At 56.8% G+C, this 13,569-nt stretch overlaps 1 protein-coding gene across 1 annotated transcript in view; it reads right to left on the minus strand.

Annotated features, from left to right (window-relative positions):
* Positions 1 to 13,569, minus strand: part of EVL (Enah/Vasp-like) — a 54,173-nt gene that overhangs the window by 27,047 nt on the left and 13,557 nt on the right. The window contains exon 3 of the mRNA XM_010851426.1: positions 13,126 to 13,303. Coding sequence (XP_010849728.1) covers positions 13,126 to 13,303 — 178 coding nt within the window. The remainder of the gene's footprint in view (positions 1 to 13,125; positions 13,304 to 13,569) is intronic.

The following is a 13,569-nucleotide window of genomic DNA, read 5'->3' on the forward strand; positions in this document are numbered from 1 at the left end:
GGCCATCGCGGCCCCGGGAGCCGCCTGGGGGCGCGCCGCTCGCCTCCTGCCCACCGCTCGCCTCCTGCCCACTCACCTCTCCTCCTTCCGCCGCTGGCCTGGGCTCTGGGAAACCGATACGCCAGCAGCCGTCTAATGGGCTTCACTGCGTCAATCTTTAATGAGGCTTCTCAGCCAACCTATCAGAACCCTCCTGTCCACCTGATTCCAGAAAGCTCAGGGGCCTGGGGGAGAGGGGCCCAACCCCTGGTGACACCATGTGTCTTCCAGAAGCCTCTCCTGTCTCCTGGGGGCTGTGGGGAAGGACCGGGTGGGTGCGGATCCAGAGGGACCAGGTGACCGACCGAAGGACGAGCCCTGGGCACCACTCAGCCCAGGCGCCCACTGCTTCTGCCGCTCACCACTCCACCCAGGCGCCCCTCGCGGTCGCTCCCCTCAGGTCCCAGCCAGCCTGCCTGTCCTGTCTTCTGTTCCGGCCCAACCAGCAGCCTGGCCTCTCCCACTGCCCGGACCCCTTTCTGGGCACCTATGGCACAGGGGCTGTTCCTTCCACCATGAAGGCTCCTTTGCCCTCCCAGGCTGACAGAGGTCCGGGGGCCTCCAAGCCCCAGCTAAGAGGTCTCTGTCCCCATGCCACCTCCCCCGGCTCCTTGGCTGGCAGGAGGGTTGCTTCCTCCCCTCTCTTGGTCTCAGACTCTTTCCTTGAGTTTCCACATGAAACAGCAGAAAGCATAGCCCTTCTCTGATGGTCCCTGCACAGGAAGCACCGCTTCCGCAGGTCCTGTGGGAAATGCTTCCTTTGGGATGTGAGCGAAGCCTCCTACAGGCTAACCTGCCTCCCCAGCTTCCTCTCTCCCCACTGGTGAGTGACCTGTGCAGCTCAGGCACCACCTCCCTTACCAGCTTCCCTCATGGATAAAACGCAGATATGTATGAATCTGTGAGGTACCACGCTAGACTTCGAAGGAATCTCGGATCCCCCAGACTTGCTGCCTAGGAGGGGCTTAAGGCTGGCACCTCCCCAGCCCCATCCGTTTCCTCCCTGACCCAGAGCTCATGCAGCCTCGCCTTTCAAACCTTTCCCTGGATGATGAACACATGGATTCTACTGGGCTTGGGGCCTGGGGCGGCAGGTCATCTTCCCTCTTTGGGACTTAATCTTCCCATCTGAAGGGATGAGCCAGAGGAGGTGTCAAGGGGCTGGGAGCAGTACCCCACTTCTCAAAGCACTTACCACATGCCTGGCACTGTTCTGAGAGCATGGGCCTGAAGCTACCTGGAGCTAAATTTGAGTCCTGGCTCTGCCACTCTGATGCTGGGCATGCTCCTGAAGGGCTCGCCAGGTGGCGCAGTGGTAAAGAATCCGCCTGCCAATGCAGGAGTCAGGGATTCAATCCCTGATTGGGGAAGAATCCCTGGAGGAGGAAAAGGCAACCCACTCCAGTTATTCTTCACTGGAGAATCCCATGGACAGAGGAGCCTGGCAGGATACAGTCCGTGGGGTCGCACAGAGCCAGACACGACTGAGCGACCAAGCATGACACTGCACAGCGCTGAAGCTCTTTGACTCCAGTTTTTGGTCTGAAGCGCCCGAGACATCACTTGTCTTGGGCTGTGGATCTTCTACGCAGCCTAGAATCTGACACTGAGCAACTCAGCCCTGCCAGTGCCCCCTCCTCTTAGGTAATCCTGAGCAACCGTCATTTCACGTCTGTATTAAATTCTCATAACACATCCCAGGAGCAGAATCATCATTACCTCATCAGGCCAGGGACGTCCAGAGATTAGAAGCTTGCCTGCGGCAAGTGAGTGACACAGTCAGAACCAGAACCAAAACCACCCGCCCAGCGGCTTTCGAGCCTGTGCCGTGCCCATGTGCACCCCGTCTCTTCCTTCTTCAACAAGGATTTATTCTAAGTTTTCTGCTCCCATGGAGAGAAGATATTTCTAGAGAAGATCAGGTAAGACTATCCTGCCAGTTATCCGCAGTCTGGCTAACCTTCAGCCGTGCCTGAGTCCCTGAGGTCACAAGGCAGGGCCGCTCCTGCACTCTGCTGCAGAGGCCAGGCCACGCTGCACACCCGACCTGGAGTGCAGAGGCCCCGTGCCCTGGGCAGACCCTTCCACTGCTCGGTGGCACTGAGATACATGCAGAAACAAAGAGGGCACGTATCACCCTCTGGAACATCAGTTTTACTGGAGGGGAAGTAATTCCCAACAGGCAAAGAGGAACAGCTATGTAAAATGGGATTGGGTTTTACAACATACGGGCCAGGACTGGAAGGACCCAGACTGCAGGTCTCCTGCAGCTCCACCGTGCACTAGCCCAGGACAGGGGATCCTGACTGCACCCAAGGCCCTGTGACCCGCTCTCCTAACCTCTGCTGTAGAGCACCTGCGTTCCCCAGATGTGCCTGTCTTTCCCACCTCTCTCTGGCGGTTCCTCTGCCTGTGGTGTGCCCCGTTTCCACCTCTGCCCCACTGGCCTGCCACCCTGAGGCCTGCTCAGAGCCTTCTTGAAGCCCTGCCTACGAGGCCCCAGGCCGCTTTTTTAGGACAGTTGGTAGGTGTCTGTGTGTGCCCCTGCTGGAGGGCGAGCACTTTGAGCAGAGACATACGCCGCGTTTAAGCCTCCGCATCGCTGCGTGTACTTCCCCCAAACACCGGACAGGCTCTTATCACCACCCCACACAACGGGTCAGGACACAGTTGGGAGGCCCCAACTCACCCACCTCAGCGGTGGCTGAGCTGGATTCCTTCAGCAACACCTGTCTGTGCTGTGTTCCTCTGAAGCTGGGAGACAGACAGGGTGCTATCCATGGATAGGGAGTGACCCAGGCCGGTTGGCCGGGCAAACCATTGCTAAGTCTACTTAGGAGCCGCGGGCTGCAGCCACTGCTGCGTAGTAGCTGGAGAGGCAGCGCTCGAGGCCCTCAGGTCGCAGCAGGCAGCTTGGAACCCGCAAGGACCCTCCCTCTAAGCCCTGGCAAGAGGCAGGCTCCAGGGCAGGGTATCAGGATGCAATTTTTCACCTCTGAAGATACCTGATGCCAAGAGCTGACTCACTGGAAAAGATCCTGATACTGGGAAAGATTGAGGGCAGGAGGAGAAGTGGGGGACAAAGGATGAGACAGTTGGATGGCATCACTGACTCAATGGACACGAGTTTGAACAAACTCCGGGAAATGGTGGAGGACAAGGAAGCCTGGTGTGTTGCAGTCCATGCAGTCACAGAGTTGGATGCAACTGAACGACTGAACTGACCGACTTTCGTAAACCTCACCGATAGATCCCCCACACCCACCAGGATGGGAACTGCTCTTGTGAGCTCAGTGCAGAGAGGTTTCAAGCCTCTGCTAGGCAGCTTCTCTCAACTGCCCTCTCCTCCACTGGTAAACTTCTCTCCATCCTTTAAGCTCTAGAAAGGTCCCCACGGGCTGGGCCTCTCCTCACTCTGTCCCAGCACTGGCCATGCTGTGCCTTCTAGTCCCTCTTCCCCGCCTGACTGAGCTCTGTAGTCCCCTCTGGACACTGGTGCACGGCCCGGAACGGAACAGGCCAGGTACATGCCTGGTCCTTCCTCCATCACAAAAACGGCACCGGGGAGGCAGCCGTGGACATGGACAGTTGCCCTGGACCCAGGTTCTCGAGAGGAGAGACAGGCAACATGTAACAGGCAGACCACAGCAGGAAAGAGCTGATGGGCCAGGCGTGGCGGTGCTGCCTCCCTGACGGGGTGTCGTGAGCAGAGGCACCAGGGAAGGAGCCACGGCTACTCGCAGGGAAGAGCGGTCCGGGCGGAGGGGCCACAGGGTAAAGAAGCACATGGCACAGTTGGGGTGGAGGCCAGAAAGCCCCTGCGATCGGAAGTAGGTCCGTGGGAGAGGGAATGGGGCGGAAACGCTTGAGCAAGGCAGCCAGGGCCAGTGAGGCCCAGGCAGGCCTCAGTCAGGGTTTGGATTTGATGCTGGGTAAGACTGTAAGTCCCTGGAGAGTCCTGAGCAAGGCTGACCCGGCCTGACCGAGATGTGCAAAGATCAATCTGCTTGTGGGTGGAGAACAGATGTATCTCGGCTAAGCGCAGAAACAGGTAAATCAAGTAGGTGTCTGCTGTGAGAACCCAGGTGTCTGCTGAATGAATAAATCATGAATGAAGGCAGGCAGCTGACAAGCGGGCGGGGGCGGGGCCTCAAATGCTCACACCTTGTCCACTCTAGGAGCCACAGGTTGCACCCAAGTTCCGCACTTGGGTTCTTGAGTCCCTGGGATGGTCACTTACGAAAATATCTGAGCTGGCTCTTATCTAATGTGAGCTAAAGTTGGCAGAACGCTGACCTGTGAAATCATCATTCTTTAGGGAATTAAGTATGCCAGGTGAGAAAAAAGAAAATGGATGCTATCTAGTTTTTGACTTATACCAGGAGATGTAAGTATCTGGCTATAAAGATGGGCCAGGTTAAATGTCCATAATAACCCACGGGGACATCCCTCGTGGTCCAGAGGGTCAAGAATCCGCCTTCCAATGCAGGAGACATGGATCTGATCCCTGGTCCAGGAACTAAGATCCCACATGCTACAGGGCAACTAAGCCTGTGCGCTGCAACCAGAGAGGCCGCGCGCTGCCAAGCAGACTCCACACGCTGCAACCACGGCCCAGTGCGGCCAAGTACACGTTAAAAACCAGTCTACAGTCAAGCTGGGCTCTGGCTCAGAAACACGGAGGCTGCCAGCTCACTGGGGTCTCTGTCACTCACGAGGGTGGCCTCAGGCGAATCACTGCTGTGAACCTGCAACCTTCAGGCAGGGACAAGGATTCCTAAGATGTCCCTGACAGCCTCCAGAGGCTGCCGTGGGGACCCAGTGAGACGGGGTGGGCCGGCCCTGGGGTGCCCGGCCTCTTCCTGTCCTAGCGAGGGCTGAGACCCAGGAGGAAGTCTTGGGACAGGGTTGCTCCACGAACAAGCATGACAATTTGTATTCTTAGGCTGCTTCACAGCTCACAAACCACATTCCGTCTATGCCACAATTCAAGTCTTACAGAAACTCTGCAGGCAGTTTTGTATCTACTTTGAAAATGAGGAAACCGAGTCTCGGGGTGATGAGACGGCTTGCTCAAGTTTTCACAGGCTCTTTGTGTGACAGGGCTTGGGGCATGGGACTGGCACTCCGTCCCCTGCCTCCGGAGTCTGTGTCATACGTCAGTCACCTGTGTGGACCACAGGCTGCTTACCACACCTCAACTCAACAAGTACTAGGTGGGCGGGCACCTGTGAGGCAGCCTCTGTAAAAGACCCTTTTCGAGCCCTAACTGGGCTTGTGGTGCCCAGGCCAGATCTACGGAAAATGAAAAGCCCCAAAGAAACCCCTCCAATAGTGTTAGGGAGACAACCCCGGGGCTGGTGGAAGGGGTCCTCCTCCTCCAGGGTGGGAGCTGCGCACAGACAGGAATTCCTAACAGGAAGGTGATGGTGGTAGCAGGCCGCCAGTGGGGGCTCAGACGTGAGGGGCCCACGAGGGCTATGAAGTCCTACCTGGAGCAGAGGGAGACCCCGGGGTCAGACAGAGCCTCTCCTCGGACCCTTGAGTGGACTCACCACCCCAGTCCAAGCTGCCCTGCCCGCCCCGTATGTCCCAAGGGATCACTAAAGACGTTGATACATTGGTTAGGTAACTTTTCAAATATTAAAAAAAGAATGAAGAGTGACTTTAAATTGTTACAGTCATTTTCAAGTGACAAGAAACTTGCACAAACAACACCTCATGACTTTGTCATAACAGCCCTGTGAGGTGGGTGTGGGAAACCCATTGTACAGATGGACAAACTGAGTCTCAGGAAGGCCCAATGACTTGCCCGAGGGTTACCTGCAGCACAAGCAGTGCCGGAACCCAGCCCCATCTGACTCTGTGCCACGTCCGATGTGCACACACAGGCCACGGCAGCTGGAGTTCGGTGAGGACATGGCTGCCGGCTGGGAAGATGCCTCTGCTGCCCGTCTGCGTGGTGCAAGGCGGGCCGAGGAGATGGGTGCGATTTCTGTGTGAGACAGTTTCATTTGCCGTGTCCTCAACCACAGATAGCACCCCTCGCCTCGCGCCCGCTTCCACAGGCTGCTGGTCCAGCGATGGCGTCTTGGTCGGCAGAGGATGGCGTGGCGGCAGGAGGGGCCCGTGGGGCACAGACAGGCAGGCAGACAGACAGGCGCCACAAGCTCACCCTCCCCCGGACACCTGGGACCCGTCGGCCCTGCTTCAGGGCACCTGCCCTTGATGGGCTCACAGTCTAGATGAACCAATCTCGGGCTCAAACCAAGTGCACGGAATGCAGGTCAACAATGCAGGTCAACAAGTGGGAGACGGCCCCGCGCAGGGAGGGAGGGGAGGGAAAGAGAGAGAACACACGTGAGCCTGGGGGTCTCTGGACCAGCAAGACCCTGCGTGTGCTCACCTAACCTGGTGGGTACAGCCAGAGCCTTTCAGCTAAGACGGTGGGCTGGGTTTGAGGGTCAGAGACAAACAGGACACGGCAGGGAGCACTACCTATCACGACGGAGCGCGGGGGAGGACAGGGAGCCCTGCCATGTCCAGGCTGGAAACAGCTCTGTCGGCAGAGCAAGGTTCCCTGAGGGCGGGTGGGGCTGGACGTGTGGGGACAGGAAGGGACACCAGGCGGGGATCTGGGGAAGGCGCCCTGATGAGTCACTGGGGGTGCGGGCGGTAGGGCACCCCGGGGGCTGGTGTGCGGGAAGTGGCCGCCAGGGGGCAGGCAGGAGTGGGCATGGGGAGCCGCCAGGAGCAGAGCTGCCAGGAGGGAGTGGGTGTCCCCAGCGATCCTTGGGGTGGGGTGGGGATAGAAAGTGCCCACGGCTTCCGCAGGAAGAAGACAGCTCAGTATTTCTTTTACTTTAGATAATTTTCAGAAGAAAAGAGGTTTACAAAAAGCAGGATCCAGCCCCACTCCAGGAAGCTAAGAGGTGGGACACAGGAGGAAAGGGCTCTGGGCCTCACTCTTCGGGAGAGGCCCCGGCCTGGGCGCCTGCCCACTGGGAGTGACGCCACGCTGGGCATCGGTTAAGGACACGGACATTGGAAAGACTAGGAGAATGTCCATCACCAGCTTGAAAGGTACCAGTGATGTCACCGTGGAATAAACCAGGTAAGAAAAGGCTGCAGCGCTAGATTCTGAGAGACGTGCCAGCGTGGAGTGCACCACGCCCCCAGGGTTTCTCCTCTTTTTCTGCAGAGCCCCAAGAGATACAGTGGAGCTGTTCTGGCTGTGTCAGGTGAGGGCCGGATGTGCCTGGTGAGCCCCGGAACTCCACAACATACCCCGTTTGAGAGTCCCTGTGCTCAACCCTGAACTGGAAACAGAGCTGCCTCTAACAGGCAAGCTCCCGCCCCCCAACAGCAGCAGCCACCAACCCCACGAGGCACCCCTGCGTCTCAGCCTGTGCCAAGGCCCTCAGGATGCTCCTCTCTCACCCTGAGCCGGGGGGTGCCAAGGTGCCACCTCCTGCTCGAGACAGGCCAGTCTTCACAACTCCTGCCACGCGTACCGCGCTTTGCTGCACACCCATGTGTGGGCTTCTCTGGTGGCTCAGAGGTCTGCCTGCAATGCGGGAGACCTGGGTTTGATCCCTGGGTCGGGAAGATCCCCTGGAGAAGAAAATGGCAACCCACTCCATTACTCTTGCTTGGAAAATCCCATGGATGGAAAAGCCTGGTAGGCTACAGTCCATGGGGTCGCAAAGAGTCGCAGACGACTGAGCAACTTCACTTCTCAGGATCCCGTCTAAGATCAGCCTGGCCACCCATTTTACAGGCGGAGAAGCTAAGGCTGGGGGAGTCCTAACTGAGGTTTGATGGCCTATCTGTGGGGGGAGCTGATCCTGACCTCTCCCCTGGGAACACAGCTCCAAGTGTGGAATTTTGTGTGTGCTCGTTGGTATTTTCTATTTTTCAGTAATAAACAAGGACTATGGGTGAGGAAGGAGCCTATCTCCCGGAGGTGCCAGGTCCTCCGGGAGGTAGAGAGGGACATTCCACCATTCCAGTTTCTTCTCTGGGCTTTCCCTGCTCTGAGCATTGGCCACGGGGACACGTCTGTAAGGAGTGAACTGGCATGCACTCTGTCCAGACAGTGCACCTAAAACCTAAACCAGGAGCGTGAGAAGGACTTGCAGAGATCTTGACCAAGTCTGTATCCCTAGTTTCAGAGATGGGGAGACCGGGGGCCCCAAAAAGTGGCCTGTTTACAGTCAGAAGCAGGTTCACATGGACGCACGCAGAAGCAGTTGTCTTTATCAGGGCTGTAACCCTAACCCTAAACTGATGTCTGCACAGAGAACGAACTGAGGAAGGGAGGGAAGCCCAGGCGGGTCTGGAGGCAAAGTACAGCCCATAAACACAGCTCCCCTGGCTGATAACAGGCAGCTTTAACCAGATGCTGGTGGGCGCCCACGGAGGGTGGCAGCGAAGGAAGCCAGGTAAGGGTACTGGCAGTGCGGAGTCGGGACGATGAAGACCCCCGACACCGAGACCCACGACCGTGGTCCTTTGTCTGTTGTGGCGGTAACGTGCCATGAGCCATGCCGACCACCCTGCTCAAGCCCTTGTGGTCCCCAAAGGGAGACGACTGCCCAGAGCTGTGGGGTCAGGCTGGGCCCACAGCTGGCTGACCCTCCTCTCTGACCTCCTGAGGCAGTGCAGAGCTGTAGAAAAAACCCTGGATTTCAAACCAGGGGCCCTAAATACGAGTCTCAGTTCCACCAGAGGGCTGCGGCAGACATGTTTCCCTTTAGCCCCCACTCGCCATCTGGGTAAACGTGTGTCACAGAAGCTGGCCTGACACCTGCAGGAAAAAAAAGCAGGGCATTCGGGAGCACCTCCTTGGCCAGCGAAGGCCCACCCCCAGGCTGCCCAGTTAGTGGGAGTCTTTGCCCAAGAAGCAGCTGGAAGGGGCACGTGGGAGAAGATTCTGGTTAAAACACACACACACACACACACACACACACACGTCCTGGGCTGTGACAAGGTGCAGATGTTCTTACTACCATAATCATTATCTCTGCCATCCACACACACACACACACACACACACACACACACGTCCTGGGCTGTGACAAGGTGCAGATGTTCTTACTACCATAATCATTATCTCTGCCATCCACACACACACACACACACACACACACACACACGTCCTGGGCTGTGACAAGGTGCAGATGTTCTTACTACCATAATCATTATCTCTGCCATCCACACACACACACACACACACACACACACACACGTCCTGGGCTGTGACAAGGTGCAGATGTTCTTACTACCATAATCATTATCTCTGCCATCCACACACACACACACACACACACACACACACACACACACACGTCCTGGGCTGTGAGAAGGTGCAGATGTTCTTACTACCATAATCATTATCTCTGCCATCCGCCCAATCACAAGGAGCCCTGCTCTGAACCCCCCTCAGCACACCCGCCACTTGGTACCCAGAAACCCAGAAACACTGAGCCCGCTCACGCACAGGCCTGCGCCTCACGCACAAGGGCACGCGGGCGCCACTCATGCTCATGCGTAGCAGTGCCCTCACGCACAAGGGTGGGGGTGGGAGATGCGGCTGGACCCTGCAGCTTAGAGAGTCCACGGTCTATGAGCCCGGGCCCTGGATGCCCGGCTCAGAATAGGACATGCCAGTGAGGACTGGAAGGGGCAGAGGTGGTTGATTACCAGACGCCCGGCCCTGCGCTGGGCAACTGAATCCTCTCCTCCACCCATTTAAGTGGGACTTCTGACCCCATTTTACAAACAAGGATGCTGAAACCTAAAGACAAGCAAATTCAGCGAGACCGCAGGTGGAAAGAAGAACCAGTATTACTCACACTCTTCTCACACACGAGGCACTGCACGCTAAGTGCTCTATAAACACTCGCACTGAATCTCCATGTCAGCCCTAGGAAGTAGGGCTTGTTATCCCAGGGCCACAGGCGGCAGAGCGGAGACTCGATACAAGACTCTGGTGCCTCCAGGCACACACTCTTCTCACCACGGCTGAGCCCTGAGCCCCGTGGGGGTCGGGCTCTGGTCTGCAGAGGTGACAACCTGCGGGTAACCACACAGTCGGCTCCACACCCACACACAGGACCAGCCGCGGATCACGCAGACCCAGAGATGTACTCATGGAACAGCAGCCGCGTGTCAGTGGACACCCAGTTCAGAGCTGTGCTGTTCAAGGGTCCGCTGCACTGCGAACGGCTCCCACCAAGGACGGCGGGACAGCACTTTCCAATGCAGGGCATGTGATAGAAACATCGCAATTATCTGCAGCGGGAGGCCAGTGGCAGGTGGTGGGGAGGCTGCCCGGGTCCTGCCCAGGCTCCAGGGGCTGCACGACTGGGCAAGGAGACACAGCCACACCCCGGAGCGTGCTCCACAGGGACAGGGCTGGCCGCGGACACACATGGGCCAGGGGGCGGGTGCCTCAGACGTGAGGTCAAGGACAAGAATCAGACGCCGACGTCCGCGTTGTACGACCCACTTACGTGAAGCTCCAACACAGGTAAAGGTGCTCGGCTGTCACAGAAGCTGAAGCCCTGGCTGGGCTGGAGGGGTGTGGCCTCTGTCGGGGTCCCACAGACGCCTTTGTACAAGCTCATGGAGCTCACGCTTCAGGCGTCTGTAAGGTACAGCAGGCCACACACAGGGGAAGGAAACGCTCTGTCCGCAGGGGCCCAGCTCTTGGCCTCCAAAGGCCAGTGAGCCAGGAGGGACGACTACTCACGAGCAGAGTCTCAGGTCAGGCCCCCGTCAACGTGAGCACATACCCACCCACCCCGACAAGGACCGCATTCCACCCAGAGGGGATCGGGGTTCCAAGGTGACTTACTACCTGGCAAGAGTTATTTTTTATACTGATCACAGATCTCTATCTGAAAATGAGGCTCGGATTAGCTGATTTCTTTGTGATTCTGCTGTGAAGTTAATAAAGTCAATAGTAGTTGCTTTGAGCCAGCCATCTGATTAAATGAAAACCTTTTCCCCACCTTAATGTATCTATATATAGAGAGATAAAATAAAGCTAAACTCTCTCATCCTGGGGCAAGTGAGGCCGCTCAGATTGGAAACCTTAAACTCAGCTCACTCTACCTTGAGGCTCAAGGCTCTCGGGTGGAAAAAAGATGGTTTAATCAATGTTTATTTGGGACCTCCAATGTTTCAGGCACCGCACTCGTCACTCAGTACCGCTGTGGTCCCTCACCATGCAGCCCCCATTCTCAGCAGAGGATCCACAAACCTTGCAGTCTTTGCATAGTGGGAAAGAACTCTACCAGTGCTGGTTCTGCGTATGACCTGCAGGAAGCATACTCTAAACACACTCATTATTTACAAATTCTCCAAGGGTTTAAGTTAGGGCCCAAAGCTTGGATCTATAAGGCACAACAGTTATTTAAAAGGCATCTCCCTGCAGCTTCTAAGTACCATGGCTCCCCATTTCCTGCCTTAACTCTGGCAGCAGCAATGACAGTAATAATACTCACGAATAGTAATACTGGGAGATTAACACGTCAGGCGGCCCACTAACATCTTATATTTGAGTTCATTTAAACATAGAATCAGGCTTCCCAGGTGGCTCAGTGGGTAAAGAATCTGCCTGCAATGCAGCAGATGCCAGAGATGAGGGTTCAATCCCTGAGTTGGGAAGATCCCCTGGAGGAGGAAATGGCAACCCACTCCAGTTTTCTTGCCTGGAGAATGCCATGGACAGAGGAGCCTGGCGGGCTACAGTCCCTGGGGTCGCAAAGAGTCGGACACGACTGAAGAGACTGAGCACACACACACATAAAAACAGCTCCTCATCACCCGTCCTACAGAAAAGAAACCCAGACACAGAAAAACAAAGCGACGTGTGCTGGACTCAAGGCTAGCAGGGCGCCCCGGGCCCAGCCCCACACTGCCATGCCCACCGACACTGAGTCCTCCAGCCAAGCGCAGGATGTTGCTGGCCTCTAAGACGCCGACTCCCCGGAGGGCCCTGTCCTCCCGCGGAAGCTGACGCTGCAGACCGCCCAGAAGAGCCACATGTGTTTCTGCGTCTCTGCTTTGCCCACCCTGCAGACGCTCCTGTTGGCCCCTCTCTCCGCCCCCACCCCGCTGTCTACACCCCGAGTCTCCCAGGTTGGCTGAAGCCTCTCCTTGTGCAACCCCTGCCACCTTCCAACTTCACATCCAGCCTCCTTCCTTTGGCACCTCGGGCCCCAGAGACACTGCACGCTCTCCTCCACGCACAGGCTGGGCTTTCAGGCCCAGGAGCCTTTGTATCTGCCGTTCCCTCTGCCTAGGATGCCCACTCCCTCATCTCGTTAGCTCCCTGCCTGTCAAAACTCCAGCTCAAATGTCACCACCGCTCGAAGTCCAGCTGGATAGTCCCTTCTTTTCCTTTCCATGCTCCTGAAGCCCCTGCCCTGCTCACACCTTATTAACGCCCCTATCGCAACATGTTATCTCTAGCGGTTCACAGGTCCATCCTTCTTCTCTTGGATACCAAATGCCGTGAGTCAACAGGCTCCATCGATTCACTTCTGACCTGTTTTGCCCCAGACAGTTTCCAACACACAGCAAGTGTTCAGTAACACTATGTTAAGCTTAGGAATGACTGAATCCAAGAATACAGTTTTGCTTGTTCCCTCCAAACTCTGCCAAATGCGCGCTGAGGATGTGGAAAGCAGGCGACAAAGGTGCCCACCTGGACGCCCGGTTTCGGGCACACAGTACAGCCAGCGCCCGCTCCAAGGTGCCACACCTGGACGCCCGGTTTCGGGCACACAGTACAGCCAGCGCCCGCTCCAAGGTGCCACACCTGGACGCCCGGTTTCGGGCACACAGTACAGCCAGCGCCCGCTCCAAGGCCAGGGGCGACGCCGAGGCCTCTCTTCTCGTTCAAACTGTTAACAGCGCTTCGTATCTAGAGTTAGGCAGCAGTTTTCTCTGCAAATCCACCAGACGTCAGCTCAGCACAGCTGCAGTCGAGGACACCCCGGAAGCCAGAGCCGTGGGAGCGCGGAGGGAGGGGAGGGAGGGTCTGGGCGCCAGGCCAGACAAAGCCCCACTTACCGCCTTCCTGGGAATTCATGATGTTCAGGGCAAACAGCATGGCGTTGGAGAACGTGGTCGCCTCTTCCTTACTTGCAAAGTTTAAACCGTAGACCTGGCGGGCATCTCGCCACTGGTGGAAGGTTGGCGTTGCCTGATTGTACTTCAGCCCTTTCACGATTGAATAATTGATCACAACCTGAAAAGGAAAAGAGAGAGAAATACATGTAAATAAATAAAAGGTAAGTGAGCTGGAGAGAGCTGCTGTAGGGCAAGGACACCATGTCCCTGGGGCTACCAGGGGACAGGGGGACGTGGATGCGTCAGAAGAAGGGGTAGCTTGGCCAGGCAGCTCTTCAACACGAGCAGCAGAACAGCGAGGGTCTGAAAACCAGTTATTTCATTTAACTGATAAAGCTGTGTGGTCACAGCCTGAGCTGGGAGTTGGCTTCCGGGGTCCTGGCC

The sequence above is a fragment of the Bison bison genome, unplaced genomic scaffold, assembly GCF_000754665.1.
Source record: "Bison bison bison isolate TAMUID 2011002044 unplaced genomic scaffold, Bison_UMD1.0 scf7180017864302, whole genome shotgun sequence".
Lineage (NCBI taxonomy): Eukaryota > Metazoa > Chordata > Mammalia > Artiodactyla > Bovidae > Bison > Bison bison.